Raw genomic sequence first — 18,480 nt, forward strand, 5'->3', positions numbered from 1 at the left:
TAGAATGGGTGGTATGTAGACGGAAATCTCAGATGAAGCTTAAAATTGTTTATAACAGCTTGACAAATTATCAAGATATGGTTTATTGCTGTGAAGGGATGTAACATGGAGAGTGGACAGAGAATTAAAGTTAACATACAGCAGCTTTTCAAACCAAGGAGCAACAGTGTGTACCGCATGTGTTTGTGTGAATGTGGGTGGATGGGTGGTACATGTATGTTTTACATGTGCTGTATCTATTAACTAGAAAACAGCACATGGAATTCACACATGCATTCAAATAAGTGGGAGGCTATTTATAGTTGCTAAGTGATCTTTTTGCTTCCGCATTAAGCTGCTTGTCACAGCAAAAATTGTAGGCTGCTATTATTATTTAATCACAGATAAACATTACTTTTAGTTCAGTAAGTCACGTAAATGTGCATTCACAATTAAATATCCAGTATCGATTGATATATGCCCACTATTGAATATAAATTACAAAATAAGATCTTTTGATCTTTGAATTTATCATGAAAAGTAATGTAAAAGTAAATCGTACGCCAATTTTTTATTTATTAATTTTTTGTGTGTGTAATGGCTGCTGATAATTCAGCTTTGCCATCACATAAATAAATGAGTTATTATATAGTTATAAAACTAGTTATTAGTATTTCACAATGTTACTCAGTAAACTGTATTTTAATCAAGTAAATGCAGCCTTGGTGGGCATAAGATACTTTTTTCAAAAACAATAATAAAATCTTACAGACCCCAAACTTTACCCAGCCTTATCATTAAACCTATCTGTCATGTAAACCTTGCTGCATTTGTACATTTTCATTACAACATGTTCATAAAGCCATTTTCCCTGTGAGAAATGTTGGCTGGTCCCCACAATGCAGGTGATTTCAGATTTTTATGATCCTTGAGGATCAGCCCCTTCCCACATAAATATGAACCTGCAATGCAGCTGCAACTGGCTAACTTCAGCCCCACTGTGCTTTCTCTGTTGATGATAGCCTGCAGGCTGGATACACTGAACTCAGTATATTTGTGCCTGAGGGAATGAAATCTGACAGCGTGAGCCCAGAGGGATATCTAGCAGTACACTCACTCTCACACGCAAGTGTTAACAGCTCCTGTCACCAGGAAAGCTGCAGAGACAAGGCCTAAAGGCCCAGGTGACTCAGAATTTCAGTCTGTAGATTTTATGTGATGGTACAATTACTCTCAGTCTGTCAAACAGTCCTGTATTTACTAGGTTGTGCCACCAGAGGGAGTAGATACATAAGTATCAAAATCAAACGTGGCAAACCAAAAGAAAGATTTTACTTTAGTCATAGCCAGGCTTATATTGAAAATCTGTGTCCTCCGAACTCAGAAAGTCATTTGATAAGCTAAACATCCAAGCACTGTGCATTTGTTTATTAAATGTTTTGAACAGTTTTATGGTTTAAGCAGTTTATCCAAATAAGCATGTACTACTCAGTTTGCTTCAACTTGCTTTATCACATTTAAATGCATTGTCCAGATTTCGCAATAACAATGCAATAATGTCCACAGATTCCATGCATAGTTATATCTTATTCATGATGCACTAGAGGTGGATATGCAGGATACAAAGTAGGCCTAGAGAAAGTATAAAAGCTCACTGCAGATATGAGGCATAAGAAACTAAAGAAAGAAACTGAAGCAAAGGGCAATACAGGGGAGTGAAGGACAGGAACTGATTAAAAACCATCTGATCAAGACCTCAGGCGGATTTTCTCTTTTTCTCCTTGGTCTCTCTGACTGCAGACTTTGGCTGTATGCTGCAGACAGTTCCAATTTCAAGCATCTAAATTTATCCTTGAAGAAAAAAGAACAGTTGAGCTGAATAGTAGGGGAGACCAGGAGCAACTGTTACAGGGGGAATTATAACACACTAAATGTCTGAATTTCTGAAAAAGTTTTGAATGAATTGTTTATACATTTAAACTTCCCCTCAGAGCGACATCTTTTCTTCTCTAATCATGTGTGTACAAGGACGGTACTAGGCCTATTATCCATCCCCTCCAGCAATCTGTCGCTCACATGAGAACCCAATTCTCAAGCAATTAGCAATCAACAATGATTCCAATCAATTCCCAGTGGAGAATTCAAAAGCAAATCCTGTCTTGCAGGTTTTCTTGTTCAAGAAGCTGTCATATATATACGTCACTTTTTTTCGGGCAAGTCACAGAGGCTTTCAAGGGCCTGTGCGAATAAATCTAGATTTACATTCAAAGAGACAGGATAGTCTGTGCATGACATATTTTATTCGTATCCAGAATGAGGCGATGTGAACATCACAGAGCGCTAAACACTCTCATGCAGTGTATGTTTCGTTCATACTCGAAGCCGGAGGGCACTCGATCTCGCACAGAAAGTCCAAGATGGACGTGCCAGGAAATCCATGACAAAAGCATCCTGCTATCGCTGTATAAGCTGAATAAAAAGCAGAAACTTTTCGACTGATGAAACGTGAAGGCATTAAACACACGATTGAGACAATATATGGTTTATGTGTGTTATCTCCTTGTAATAAATATAGTAGGCCTATATGAATGTAAATGAAATGCTAATTGAAATAGCATTTATTACAGTATAGAAACTATTCTGTCTTATTTTGTGATAAAAATGAAAAAAAAAATGTTTGTAGTATATAAAAAAAATCACAAAATTGTCATTAGGAAAATACAAAAGAATATAAATTATTGGTTATTGTCCATCAGTATAGCCTATTTGATTTCTTAACCAATTAAAAGTAAGAAATAAGAGAAATATAATAAAACTTGTCAATTAAAAAAAAAGAAGGTATTATTACATTTGACATTTCTGTCCCCCTCACTTCTAAAATGATGGATACACCCCTGCTGGTAGCAACTGTACAGTTGGCAGCAATTGTAACACAAGTTATGAAATAAAGATTGAGTCTTTAAATATGTAATGAACATTATTTCATTAAAATGCTAAGTTGGAAATGGATCACAATACTGTAGTAAAATAATTTTCAATGACTCAAATAATTGATTTCAAATACTTACAATAGTAATGTTCTAAACAAGCACACACATGCACACACACACATTATATCCTTTATTTTTATATATCTTTAAGAATTAATAACCCATAAAGGAGAATTCTATTCAGTAATATTACATTAAGTGCTAAAGAATTGTATTATTACTTTGACGTTGACTCTTATTTGAAGTTTGAAGCAATCGTAACAAGTCAAGTTAAGAAATAAATATTTTATGTTTGAATTGATTGTATAAGATTAAATCTATATCCAAATCTATAAATATATATATATATTTGTTTTATAGCCATAAGAATGAGTGACATAGGTGAAAGCTATATAAATTTTTAATTATTATTATAAATTATTATTGAGAAGTATTGCAATTAAAAGTATGATAAATTATGAGTTTGAGGTTCACTCTTATTTGAGTTTTTAAGTGTTACAGTTTCCCACCAAATTACATAATTTTATATTCCACAATATGATCAATATAACATTTTTCATTTATAATTATTATTTAATTGTAAATCTTTCTCATTGTAAATATTTTAATATTACTGTTTGCACATATGTTTCCTATATCAAAAAATGACAGATAGATTTATTCTAATGTGTAAGTTAAGAAAAGTGTGAAATAAAACTGCAACTGGCCCCAGTCTCCCCTTCTGATATAATGGCCTAAATGTATTCATTCTATTTCCAAACTAATGAATTAATCTGCTGAGCTGCTAATCAGCTTAAGAGCCTGTAAAGACAGTTAGCCAGGAGTCTGAGCAGACACGCATGTTCAGCTCACAAAAGCCAGATAATTTCCAATAGACAGAGTATGTGAGGATGATGATGTTGAGTATTTCATCAAGACCATCATTTATGTGTATTCATTTATTACTCTGAACGAGGGTAGTGAGATCATACAAGCATGTTTACTTTGGCAGTAAGGTCAGGCTGTGTATATTTGCGTGCACATTTTGTCAAAGATGAGTTAATCTGTGTTAGATTAGACCATGGTCAGGTGTGGGATAAAGGTTAAGACCTTAATTGTAAATCTTTCTCATTGTAAATATTTTAATATTACTGTTTGCACATATGTTTCCTATATCAAAAAATGACAGATAGATTTATTCTAATGTGTAAGTTAAGAAAAGTGTGAAATAAAACTGCAACTGGCCCCAGTCTCCCCTTCTGATATAATGGCCTAAATGTATTCATTCTATTTCCAAACTAATGAATTAATCTGCTGAGCTGCTAATCAGCTTAAGAGCCTGTAAAGACAGTTAGCCAGGAGTCTGAGCAGACTATTCAGAGATGTTCAGCTCACAAAAGCCAGATAATTTCCAATAGACAGAGTATGTGAGGATGATGATGTTGAGTATTTCATCAAGACCATCATTTATGTGTATTCATTTATTACTCTGAACGAGGGTAGTGAGATCATACAAGCATGTTTACTTTGGCAGTAAGGTCAGGCTGTGTATATTTGCGTGCACATTTTGTCAAAGATGAGTTAATCTGTGTTAGATTAGACCATGGTCAGGTGTGGGATAAAGGTTAAGACCAAGCACACAACACAATTTACCTTCCCCTAAAATGTCTGACAGACCCAGTTTATAGAAGAATAGTTGTTGTCAACCTGAATAGATTAGGGATTTGTCACACCTGATAAGAGCGAGCCTTTACATGTCGATGGGATCTGATCCAAAACAACCCAGGTAGATCATCCAAGTCTGACGTTCAGCTCTCCAGCTCAGGGCACCAATCCTGACAACTCACCAGTCAGGAACATCGTGTCCACCTCAAAGGTCCAGACACCTTCAACATGTTCACATTCCATACACATGATTCACTGTCTAATGCAGGCACAAATCAATCTAAAATGTGATGGTTAGCACCATGACTGAGTTTTTTTGCACATCAGTGACAGAATAAGAAATTTTTTCTTGATGCGCTGTGTTAGGAGCGGCTATAAAGAACCCAAATACTATACTTGTGATAGCACAGAACATCGAGGTAGTATTGTCTGTTTTGCAGGCTGTCTGGGTAACTGTGGTTTCTGCACAAGGTGTTTAATATAGGTGAGACAGGGGGAGAAAGACCTTCAGAGGGTTAATACTCCACATATGGCCGGCTTGGCAAGCCAGGAACAGGGTTGCTTGTACTTAAAAGAGATGAAAAGAGATGGGGGAAGGCTGGGAAGAGAGTGCCTCCATTATTTTAACTCACTTCACTTGAGTCACCTTTGGAATAGAGACGAACCATTTCTGAGGAATGTCTGTATGTGATTAATGTTAAGAATTTAAAATAAATATTAAACAGCTGATTATGATGCATGTAAACAAAGAGCATAAGCAGTGTATACTGTATGTAATTTTTAACACTACAAATGGAAAATAAAAAAGTTGGCATACTCAAACGTGGGTGGTGATGTTACTTTTTAGACCATTAATCTAAAAAAAAAAAAAACACATTACTAAATTAAATATTTACCAGATTTTTGAAGACCTTCAATTATGTATATATGCATATTTGCTGAATGTTGATGGTATATGAGAAAGTAGTATAGCATGTGCCTTTCTGTTACTAATAATAGAAAGGCAACGTTATAATACTTTTTTCATACTATTTTTTGTTTTATACAGTATTTTATTAGACAGGACTGTTAAATAAAGACAGGTAACTAATGAAGACGGTGAATGTGAGCTCATCTGCATTTTGTGAGTATGTCAAAATAAAAACTGCTTCCATCACTTATAAACAGATGCTGATCATTTAAAAAATGCCCAATATTGGCCAATATATCGGCTGAAAACAAATAAGAATCATTTGATAGTGCTTTTCCAAGCAAAAAAATAATAAGCAGTGCTTTTTTAATTTGACTTCCCAAAAAGTACCATGGTATTACAAAAGATTCTTTGAATGCGGTGCTATGGTAATACCATGATGTAACTTGGAGCACAATGATAATACCATGGTATTTAAATACACCTGTACCATGCTATCACTGTACCATAGTACAGTAGAGCTTGAGAAAGTTATGTGTCATGTTAAGAAATGAGGGGCAGTAAATTAAGTAGATGTCAGTTATTAAAGAGCAGAATAAATGTAACCTTCACCTTTAAATATCATGTCTGAATGATAAAATGAAATGTCAGATTGCCATGTAAGAACAGGGAGGATGGGGAGGGCAGGTTGGGGAAACGCCTGCGTGTTTAAAGTAGGTGAGGCACAATGAAGTTGCTGGTGGTAACATATAGGACACGGAGGAATAACATGTCTGTTTTTTTTTAACATGACACAAAGCTTTGTGTGCTAAAAAGATGTCATGTTGACTTTGAAAGAGGATATGCCATGTTCTTACAACGCAATTCAATAAGTTTCAATAAACCTTGAGGCCAGAAAGGAGACAAAAACTTAGTGCGTCAACGACACAGTCAACAGGTCCTTTTTGTCTCCGCAGCGCACGCAAGGTGAAGCGCTTAGGACGTCAGTCAAGCATACAGATGCGATATTTTAAAGAAACGTAATAGTTTTGCGCTATACTAGAGGGACCATTACAGACTATACATGAAACATACATGTCAACAACATCAAACTTAGTTAAAGTGAATTGTCTGGCGTTTTGTTTTTGGAGGACTGCCAACAGCGCGTCAGAGCCCATGTCTGATCTACAGCTGATACTCAGCGGACGGTATGGTCGGATGTCTCATCACTGAGATCAACACATGAATACGCCGAACTTGGAAATTAAGCCACATGGTTAACAGCACATAATGCATCGATACGGATCGCCACCCAAGAGCTGGCTTGGGCTTCGTTTGCGACTAAGTAAGTGGAGTTTTGTTTTACGCGTTACCGGCTGCAATTAAATAAAAATGTGAGGTGTACCTGTATATTGTGTTTCTTTTGTGGCAATGATGACAACTAAGGTAAAAACAGCATGCGGATGCTATAAGTTTTGAGGACGTCTTAAAGGGATAGTTCATCCTGAATTCTGTCTTCATTTACTCACCCTCGTGTCATCAAATTTTGCTGGATGCCCCAGTCGCTCTTTTCCATTTAATGAGAGTGAATGACCGAAGATGTCAAACTTTAAAGATCTTGCAAAATCATCATAGAAATATCGTAAAAAGTGTAATGCCTGATTTATTTCAGTAGGACATTCTGACCCTAAAATGACTAGACACTGTATAGTTAGAGTTAACTGACTTCTGACTGTTTGATAACTGAAAATATTCTAGATTCTGTTTAACTTGTAATTACTGTATGTTTGTCTGTCTGTACAGGATTATTTCCTCTTTTTTTGGCTATTTAAATCCGGATTTTCTGCCACTCTTGATCTTGGCTTTTCTCGTTCCTCACAATTAGATTTGGGCTAAATTGTATTTATGTTGTGACATGTAGACAGATGGCTCTGTGGTTTACCCCTCTACTGGCTTATCATTAGGAAATATGATTAACTCTTTATCAACAGTCAACAGCTCTGTTTGAATAGAGATTGCATTTATTTTGGAAAAACGTGGAAAAGGTTTGAAAAAATAGGTTGCGATGGTGATGCAATGATAAGAATTAGAACAACTTTGACAACCCTATATGATAATAGGTAGACCAGCTGATTTTACAGAAAATGGGAAGTGATTCCAAAACATAAATGGTTACAATTATAATTAGAGGGTCAGTATTAATATTATTAAATATTAAAAGTAAAATGAATTTCCTTCCTGTCTAAAGGTTCCTCTCCACAGATTTCCTTTCAGTGGTTGCATATGTCTTATGCCCATTTTTTATTTTGTATGTATTGACATGCACTCTCTCACCAAAGGAACTCTATAATGTGCAACTATATTTTTTTTCAGCAAGATTGGCCACAAGATCATTATTTTATATTATTTTTGGCAAATATAAATAGTTTGAAATCCTTATTAAAAATAGTTTGACAGTGGAAACAAAGTCACTCTTCCAACCAAAGGAAATTCCTCTTATGTTCTTTCTGTGAGGTCCAGGGCCATGGTTATTAAATTCAAACGTCAAACTAATAAATGGGGCTTTTATGAAGCTCACAGCTTATCACTGAAGCTATTGAGTGGTATTTCTTAAAATAATGTCACATATAGTCTAAGCTTTTGAATTTATGATGAAAATAGACTTGTTTACCTGATTTTGAATAGGAACCTTTGCATGGAACTTGTCTTGTCTATTTGAGAACTGTCACTTGGCTGACTAATTTGCCATCTAGCCTCCAAACCAAGCCCATTACTGGTTTCAGCTCAACTGGCCTGCTCGCCATGTGCATGACTGTTCTAATGCTAGTGTTTTAAACAAAGATAAACAGTGTCAGGAGAATCACAGATCAGAGGATTAGCCTAGTTATTATAATTGACTGTAGTAGCTGTCACACCACAGTGTTCTTTCATGTGTGGCCATCATGCTGGTGGTAGCATATGCTTTTCATGCTGAGTATCATGAGCTGAAGATATCATTATTACCAGCCAAATGCAATGCTGCAAACCAAAGTTGGGTGTGGTATGTGATAATCATTAGTTTAAAAAAAAATTAATAATACTCTATATTATCTTCCAATCTTACAATCTCTCACTCGGGGTACTAATACAGATGGACAGTGCATTAATAACATACAGCAGAAACAAAACTGCACTAGTAGTAATAAAGTTCAACCGTAATTATTTAATGTAATAGCCAGATGAAACAAGCTATAAATATAAAAGTCGTACACCAGCTCGCAGAGAGAAATGTCTAGGTGAAGATCAAAAGAGCTTTGTTGTTTGTACATGTCCCAGAGAATGATTAAGCTGACAGAGTCTGAGACTGCGGCGTATTGGCTTGACTGCCACTGGAAGCCTGTTCATTAAAACTAACCCCTGCACGTCACACTGCTCCAAATCACTACCATATGGCTGAAAATGTTGGATCCCAACAGCTAAGACTCTCCCATGCTACTCTCTAATTTGTTAGAGTAAAATTTGAAATTGTGGGGGTTCTGGAGGGCACTCTCAAACTCTTGCAGCTATTCTCTTAATCTTTATCTTAACACTTTCTCACTTTCAACTCTGTAAACCTGCTTTAGAGAGTTTTTCGTCCTCCATTACTCTCTCTATATATCCCTTACTGTGACTTGAGTGTCTGTAAATCATATGATTTCTGCATCATTGCTCTATATGATACTGTAACTTTGAGATGCATGGAGTTTGTGGGCAACAAGTAGGTGGACATATCAAAAGGCAGCTTTGTATCTTTTGCCATTCTGAAAAGTCACAGGTCCAAGTCTCCCTCACATCCCAGCATGCACTTCACATGTGGATGAATGCATCGCTTGTCTGGCGTGCTGTGTGGGTCAAGCCCCCCCCCCACCTTTTCCCCCTTCACATACTGGCTCACAAAGTCCAAAGCACCCTGCCTGGAAACTTTAGAGAAATCCAGTATTCTGAGAACTTCTCTCCATAAGAGAACTCACACAAGTTTTAGTAATTTCTGTAATATGGGGAAACATGAAGAGCAGTAATATTTAAAAGATTGATGTTTGGTTCAAGGTGTGAAGAACATCAATTTGATCTTCACAAGTGAGATGCGGTGTTAAATTTATTGGTTGCGCCTGGATTGTAAAGCACAATGTTCTATTGGCGGCGGCATGGGTCTTATGAACTGGAAACTCTGCCATGTACACAGAGTGAGCTGGGGGTGGAGACGTACACCTGGACCTCCCTCATGGACATTACCCAGAAGTCTTGTGGTAAGAGATTTTAATTGAATGGCGAATAGTGTGAGACAGTTAGGTTGTATCATTAGATTTTACCTTCATAACTTCATAGAGAAATTGTTTTAAAATTGGTTTTGTTTGTATTTTTGAAGATTTGAAGTTTAAGATGGATAGACTCTGTATTATACCATATTTCCCATGCCATGTTTCTTCTTATAGCCAAATGTGTTTTTTATTGAAAGTATAAGATTGCAATATTGTTGTCAGAGGGCCTGTAGTTCATCCAAAAATGAACATTTTGTCATAATTTACTCACCTTCATGTTGTTCCAAAACATGGATTTCTTCTGTGGAAAACTAAAATTGGATATTTGGCAAAATGCTGCTCGCTTCCATAATGAAAGTGTAATGGGACCAGGAGCTGTCAAGAATACATAATAAAACCATCATAAAACATCAAAAGACATTCTGCTATAAATAACTTTTTTTTGTGTTCCATGGGAAAAAGTAAGTCATACAGGTTTTACAAGACACAAGGGTGAATAAATAATGATAGAATTTAATTATTTGGGTGAATTGTGCTTTTATATTAAAATCGAGTGGAACAAAGTGTATTTTTTTCCATTTTTTTTTTATTTTTTTTGCCTTTTTGTGGAAAACCACATGTTTAGTTTCCACTAAGTAGTCAGACGGTTTTAGAGACCACTGTGACACCAAAGTGTAGACAGAGAGAGTGAGTTTTTGCTTGTCCATTCTACCCTTACTGTTTGATCTGTGTTCTAATGCCCTAGGACCCAATAAGAATGACCTTTGCCGCTGGAAGAATTTTGTCTGTCTAATCACTCACTCTATCCCTCTTTCAGTCTTTGCAGTCAAACAAATGGCCTTTTCTTATTGCCTAAATCTTTAGGTTTCTTTTTAAGCTTGAAAAGAAAAAGAAAAAAACATGTAGCTGTTGTGTAATTAATTGAAGTGTGTTGTTTCTGTCCCTCTTTTGGCACCAAATTGAATTGCGAAAATGACTGTTTTCAAATAGGTTTCAGAAATAGAGTGTCCATCTTTTATGGTTACATAAGCAGATTGGGCCTCCCCAAAATCACAGCACTGGTTGAGCCAATGCTATCACCTAATCTCATTTAAGCCCAAAACACAAGAGGATTAGTTAGCCACGAATAAAGAATCAGTGACAACTCCCCTCCCAGTCTGGTAATGTTTTGACATTCTCAGACCATCCAAATCATATACTGGCATCCATGGCATCAGCTTGGTGTTCCTCCAGTGGAGGCAAAGGAAACTTGTATTAAATAAAATATTTCCGTTCTAGCACTTGAGACAGTAGATGTGCTTAACGCTCCTCAGGAACTTCGGCAAACGACTGGGTAAACAGAGGGCCATGAAAAACAGATCCTGGCATTCTGCACATTCCTTACATAGAGGATTTCTTAGTAGGTGCCCTTTGCCTCTCTGACTAAAGAAGGAGAAATGGAATATTCTTCATGGAGAGATGGAGGCGAGTATGGAGATGGAATGTGAGCAGTGTTGAGGATAATATCTAGAGTCTGGCTTGGGCTATGTGGTGATGTTCTGCTTTCAGGATGTTGGAAAACATGCAGTGCCTTGATGAAGTAGGCACTGTGTACCTTGTAAATATCATGCTGTATGAATACAGAAAACATTCACACAACCATTGTACATTCACACAACCATTGTATATGGGTGTTTCATCAACCTCTGACACTTTTATGTCCTAGGGGGAAGATGTTTTTTTTTCTTTCCAAGCCTTCGTCTGTTTATTTTTGCTTTAATGCCTTTAATGCATAGTTGATATTGCTTTTCACTTATCCTAGACCCAAACTTATAATTTGTTAAACATATCATCACTCTCTCATTTGTGGCAACATTTCCACCACAACCAAAATTTGCCCCTGATAAAACTTTTCCAAATGAAACAAAATGTTTAAAAAACCATTTCATCACAGAATGAATGATGATTTAAGATATGGTGCAAATGACATTTGTTCATGATGGTTCAGAGGGAATAAAGGAATGGCAAAGCTGTTAATATTTGTAGTTGATCGTAGTCCAATTAAATAGAGTGCCCCACAAAAAACCTTGAATCAATGTTCCATGGTACCATCACTGTAGCATAGAATTGTGCTACGATTTTGTAATAAATTAGTATAACAATGTTTTTCAGTAATACGTAATGTCTGCTCTATATAATATATTCAAAGTCAGATTTGGTCTTTCTTTTCCATATAGTTGTCTGTACCCTGTAAACATCAGTGGCTTCTGTTTGACTGGTATTGAAGTGGCAGCATTGCTAGAAAGGAGAATGAGGGGTGAAATCGATGAAAAAAATCATGCACTTTTTTCACATTAAAACTTGTGGGTTTCTAGGTAAGTGGAATATCACTGCCATCACTGAAAGGAAAATCAGCCAGTCTGCCAGCAATCTTGTAATGTCTGGAAATCTCAGATTTCTGCCAACTTTTTTCATTCTGTCTGTTTTTCTCTCCTTTTCCTCTTTCTTTTCCTTTTTGTGTTATTGTCAATCCTTCAGTTTTTAGTCAATCCCTCCCTAAAAGTTTAATATTTATTGTCATTTTTAATCATCTCTCCCTGGTACCCTGATAGTACAATGTTTTTCAGTAATACGTAATGTCTGCTCTATATAATATATTCAAAGTCAGATTTGGTCTTTCTTTTCCATATGGTTGTCTGTACCCTGTAAACATCAGTGGCTTCTGTTTGACTGGTATTGAAGTGGCAGCATGGCTAGAAAGGAGAATGAGGGGTGAAATCGATGAAAAAAATCATGCACTTTTTTCACATTAAAACTTGTGGGTTTCTAGGTAAGTGGAATATCACTGCCATCACTGAAAGGAAAATCAGCCAGTCTGCCAGCAATCTTGTAATGTCTGGAAATCTCAGATTTCTGCCAACTTTTTTCATTCTGTCTGTTTTTCTCTCCTTTTCCTCTTTCTTTTCCTTTTTGTGTTATTGTCAATCCTTCAGTTTTTAGTCAATCCCTCCCTAAAAGTTTAATATTTATTGTCATTTTTAATCATCTCTCCCTGGTACCCTGATAGTTAGTTAATTGTCTTTATGGAATTAACAGCATGGCTGAAGGAAGGGATGTCATGGTTTGAGTTGCTTACTGTATCACTAGCTCTTGTTTGTGGCTCTTGGTTTTTGATTGAGTCATTTCTTTTTCAATCACTCTCTCCTACATATCCTCCAGCTGCCTCATCTTTTGAGTCCCATATTGCTGTTATGTCTTTTGGCTCATGCCCAAGGACATATCCCCCACAGGCTCAACATGTTCACAAGCGTCTCTCCATGGTTCCCTAGTACGAAATGTCTCAATCATATTTATCTGCTTCATTCATCTTCTTTATATTACTCCTGGATACTTGATACTTCCATATAGGGCTGTTCAGTTGGTGGCCCTGAAGCTAGGAAGAGAATTAGCATTTTCAGGTTTTCTTGGTAAATCTTTAGAATAGGGAACACTTATACACTATTAACTATGACTTTTCCCTCAATAAATTAATAGTTAGTAAGGTAGTTGTTAAGTTTAGGTATTGGGTAAGATTAGGGATGTAGAATAAGGCATTAATATGTGCTTAATTAGTACTAATAAATGGCTTATATTCTTCTAGTTAATATTCTTCTATTAACTAGTTAAGAGACCCTAAAATAAAGTGTTACCGTTTTCTCTGCTATTGTTTATAATGTTTTAGTTTGTTTCATTGTAAAATATGGTATGTAATTGTAAAATATTCATTATTATGTGAGTTTACATGCTTGATGAATCAGATAACTCTTGTGGTCCTTATAGCAACTTGCTAGCACCATGTTCAAACAGAAGTTTAACAACTTCACGTTTGAGGATTGTGTGTAATTTATGTTTTAAGCAAAATGTGGGCGTCTCCAAGTAATTAGACCAAGACCTTATTTTAGTCATAAATCCAAAATCACCATTTAAAAAATCCATAGGATGTTCCAAAGGGAACCCATAGCAATCACATTTACCATTGTTCAGCAACCCTGTGCAGGTTTCGCAACCGATTCTTAGCCTTGTTGACCAAAAGAAAGCAGCTTGGTTTGAAAATGACTTACTGTATGTCTGTGCTTCATACATCGTTTTACCATTGACAGCAGACAATGGACCTTTTCTTTCCATGAAATTTCACTAATTTCTGACTTCACCAGTTTGGACTAAACTTGACCTCACGTATAATTCCCTCCCACATACGGTTGATCTTTAACCTCTGTTTGTGTGTTGTTTCAGGTGAGAAGCCTACACAGGAGGAGAAAACCGGCATCTTGTGTCACCATCCCAACTGTCCCGAACGGCGGCTTGCTTCCAAGGTGAGCTGTCAGAACGTGTCACACGGCACAGGGAAATCCTGTAGGGGCGACACAAGCTGATAAATGTTCACCTCTTACTGTTGGTAACTTGTTGTGGACTCTTATGGACAAAAAATCCCAAGTATGCCAATTTCATTTATCACATGGAATAATCCAGCACAATAATCATTTGTCAGCATGTGCACTTAGGGAACTGACAGGAAAAACAAAAGTTTTGTTTGTCTTTGTGCTGTTGAAAGTTCAGTGGCGAGAGGACGGATATGATGTTATAGGTGGTATTTAACCAGCCTTCTCCTGGGAGTCTGGGGATGCAGGCATGGAAATATGAGATTACTGCTTGCATGTGGGGTATATGAGGCTGTTCGCATATAAACACATCTACACAAAACACAATATGTCTCTCCCTTCCTGTCTTTCTCTCTCTCCCTTTATACACACTGTCTCTTCCTGTGCCTCTCTGTTTGTCTGTTTTTTGATTGCGCTTTATTGTCTTGGGACCATTGCCAAACTGGTTTGACTAAAAAGCCAGTGTATTACTCCCTGTGTCCCTCTTTCTTTTAAATCAGTCACTCCCATTTTTTTCTTATTGGCAAACCTGGTGTCTATTCATTACCAACACTTTCCACTTTTGTATTTTAACAGGTGTTCCTTTACCTTTAAAATTGTCAGTTACAATGCAGCCACAATCATATGAATCCTGCTGTATTGGGTATACAGTCAGCTTAAATTGGACAAAAACATGTGCCAGTAATTCCCTTGTTTGTATATATAGAGAGACACGAATCAGATAATTCAGTTGAGGAAAACTTTTTTTTAATTATGTATGATTATTTTAATTTATTGACTCGGTTGACTAAGCTTTTATTTATTAATTATTAATTATTATTAAATATATAAGCAATTATCACCTAGAAAATGTATATTTTTAATTAAAAAAATTCTTAATTTTTTTTTTTACATAAATACATTATTAAAAAAGAATTGTAAAATATATTTTAAAAAAATTCTTATTATTTTTTTATTACAAATATAAAAGTATTTTCAGGCACAATAAAGGGAAATAAGTGAACAACCACTCTGAATGCATGTGGTCTATTACCTACTCCTAAAAATCATAAAACAACTGAAGTGCAAGTCAGATATAGTTACAGCTCATATGTGAATGGATGATTATTGGCCAGAATAATGCAGATCAAACCTGGTTTGCGAGACTAACAATCTTTTGTCTAGTAAGACCAACGAGGTAGACTATCTCGTTGAACAGGTACCGATAAGAGTACTGACAGTTTTTGTAAACAAAAATAATTGCCAGTACCAGCCCTCTTCCAACTTTGGATACAGATAAACCCTGTATAAAGGAAACCGATAAAGTCTGTTTACACTGAGCATGTCTGATTCATTATAGGACATCATAGTGATGTTTGCTTGTTTTTTTTTGTCCTATATTTCCTGTCAGCTCAACTCTGCCAGTGTCCTCTGAACTTTAGAAAGCTTTTGAAAAGAGTCTCTGGGTAAACACTTCTGATTCTAGTCCACTCTGATCTAAGCCAGACTTAACTTAATGTACCCAATGTTTTTATCTGAACCAGGAACATGCTTATGTCATCACCCTTAAAATATGGAAAGATGAGAGGAACTCTCGTTTATTTGGAAAGGTTTCTGCTGAAAAAGAGTGAAGGAGAGTTTAAGTGTGTGTATGCACTTGTTTATGTTTTGAGGCCTTTGTGGCTCATCTCTAGTGCACTACAAGTTTCATGTAGGTTTGTTCTTCCTGTCTCCTGCAAGGGGTCAAGAGGTGAAAATACACAAAAAGAAGATGATTATAGTTTGCTGTTGACGTGATTGCTCATCCTGTTAGCTGACATTTAAAAGTGCAGTGTGTATTTTTTTCAGTGTTAAAATACTCTTATCTCAGAGACAGCTTGAAGTACAATAATATTTATGCTTTTAGCTATGGAAGCTTGTTTCCACCACGGGATAAAAAAAAATTAAAAATGTAATTGCAACTTCATCTCACAATTCAGACTTTTTTCTTGCAATTTGGAATTTATATCTCACAATTCTGACTTTTACAATTCTCAAAAATTGCAAGATATAAACTTGCAACTCTGAGAAGAAAAGTCAGAATTGTAAGATATAACTAACAACTGCAAGAAAAAAGTTTGTCTGACACACATTTGTCTGACCAATAGTAGCTAGAAGCAAGAAATTACACACAAGTTTAAGTTTGACTGTTTTCTTCTTGTGTGTAAATGTATTGGTATATGTCTTTATTTTAGTATGTGGCAAAATTGGATCCATTACAGATTAATTACACACAAAACCAACACAGAACAGGGTCTGTAATATTTTATCACAGTGTTAGAGCGTGTGAGTGTATGCATATGTGTATATGCATTGAAAATGTATGTGTGTCTGCATTTGCATGCTTGTGTGCACATGTAAATGTGTGTGAAAAAGTTTGCGAAATAGGCCAACTGTTCTCATCCCTTACACAAATACAGACTAAACAGTGACTGCACTATAATAAACACAGACATTAGCAGCTGACTGTAATTTGTGTTGTAAAAGATGAATGTGCTGCTTACAAAGACACTAAACTGGAGCAGGACAGAGTATTATGGGTTAGCAGATGATAATGGTGTCTTTCAGACAGTTTCTTTATAAAAATGCCAGAATGTCGCCTTGTCACAGGGTTACCAATGTCTTGGCTTCTGAGACTTGATTTCAGTTAGAAAAGTTGGTTAATTGTTTTTCAGTGTTCAATAATTTATTTAATCTGTTGGCTTGAGGTTAACCTGGCATCCTGTTGCAATGGATATTCCTCACAAATTAATTTTAAAGACATCAAGAAACTCACAACCATGAAATGAGCTTATTAAATTGATCGATCACCCAAAAAGGAAATTTGCCGTCAATTTTTCACGCTGTTCTAAACTGTCCATTTTTCATGCTGTTTCTGTCCATACAAAGAAAGTCACCGGTGTGGTGTCCAAACAGCATTGAACATTGTTCAAAATATCTTCTTTTGTGTTACTTTCCCGTAGCAGGTTCTCAAACTAGTTTACAGCCATTAATATGATTGAAAGGATTATTTCAACTTCTGCAGCAGGTCTGTGCTTTGTCTCCTCTGTCATTGCTTTATGTCTCTCTCTGTTGCCTAACAGCTGAGTGTGAGAAGAGACTGAACTCACAATTGTAGCACAACATTCTAAAGAGACGCACACATTCAAATCTTTATGTGCTGCCTGAAATATTTCAAGGACAAAAGAAGTGAAAATTGGAGTAATTCAGTGTTCATGGAATGCTTTGGATTGTGGAGCCTCACAACTGCTTTCTGCCACCAGATGGAGCAATAATACTCAGCTACTAGGAACATTTCTAGTGTGAGTTTGTGCCTACGTTACCACATTTCAAGAAGAAATTTGTACCCAGAAGTGGGTTGCACTTTGTTTTACAGTGCGTGTACTTCCCTGGTACATACATGGTAAATATCTTGTACCTACAAGCAAATAAGTGGTAACACAAGGTACTTACCTGAAGTGTATGTACATGGTAACAAAGAAGAAACACGAAGAAACATTGTTCCATGTTTATACCCCCCAACATGAGTACCGCATAACTTATTCTGTACATTAACTAATGGGTACATACACCAGTACGTACACAGGAAGTATATGGAAATAGGACTGTAAAATAAAGTGCACCATTTTACATAAACATTACACAGGAATTACCAGTTCTTCAAACTTTGTAAGCACTGTTGTGGAGAGCAATTTAGCATTAACTGTCCTGCACAAGCAATTGAAAAATAGTCCTCTTTTTATTAGGTAAGGTTAGGACTTACCAAGCGTACCGTGTATACCAAGTACAGTATGTGTCTTGTTTGTTACCACATAATACCACATTTTCCCGTAGGTGCTACACATTTACCAGGTACATATTATTAGTATGTACAGTAATGTGTCTTATTAGTTACCATATACAGATACTGTAAGGATGTGCCTGTTTGTACCCACTTGTCCGTAAGTACTACATATTTACCATGTATATACATTAGTAAGTACAGTAAAGTATCTAATTAGTTACCATGTACGGGCACTACCTGTAAGTGACCGTTATTACCCACACTTGTCTGTGTGTACAAAATAATTACCATGCATGTACGACTGTTAAGTACAGCCGTGTTTCTTCTTTATTACTATGTACATACACTTCAAGTAAGCACCTTGTGTTACCACTAATTTGCCTGTAGGTACAAGATATTTACGATGTATGTACCAGGGAAGTACACGCACTGTAAAATAAAGTGCTACCCAGAAGGGAGCTAATCCTGACAACCCCCCCCCCCCCCCCCCCCCCCCCCCCCC

The 18,480-nt window shown here is 36.3% G+C and overlaps 1 protein-coding gene across 3 annotated transcripts in view; it reads left to right on the forward strand.

Annotated features, from left to right (window-relative positions):
- Nucleotides 1-6,487: 6,487 nt before the first annotated feature.
- plekhg5a (pleckstrin homology domain containing, family G (with RhoGef domain) member 5a) overlaps nt 6,488-18,480 on the forward strand; it is a 45,356-nt gene continuing 33,363 nt past the window's right edge. Inside the window, exons 1-2 of one of the 3 annotated variants that reach the window (XM_016293666.1) lie at nt 6,488-6,847; nt 14,031-14,110. In XM_016293666.1, coding sequence (XP_016149152.1) covers nt 6,793-6,847; nt 14,031-14,110 — 135 coding nt within the window. In that variant the 5' untranslated portion in view covers nt 6,488-6,792. Of the gene's footprint in view, nt 6,848-14,030; nt 14,111-18,480 lie in introns of those variants that run through there. The other 2 variants (XM_016293591.1, XM_016293827.1) reach the window with 2 other exon arrangements.

Source organism: Sinocyclocheilus grahami, unplaced genomic scaffold (assembly GCF_001515645.1).
Source record: "Sinocyclocheilus grahami isolate Dianchi unplaced genomic scaffold, SAMN03320097.WGS_v1.1 scaffold2.1, whole genome shotgun sequence".
NCBI classification, from domain to species: Eukaryota; Metazoa; Chordata; class Actinopteri; order Cypriniformes; family Cyprinidae; genus Sinocyclocheilus; species Sinocyclocheilus grahami.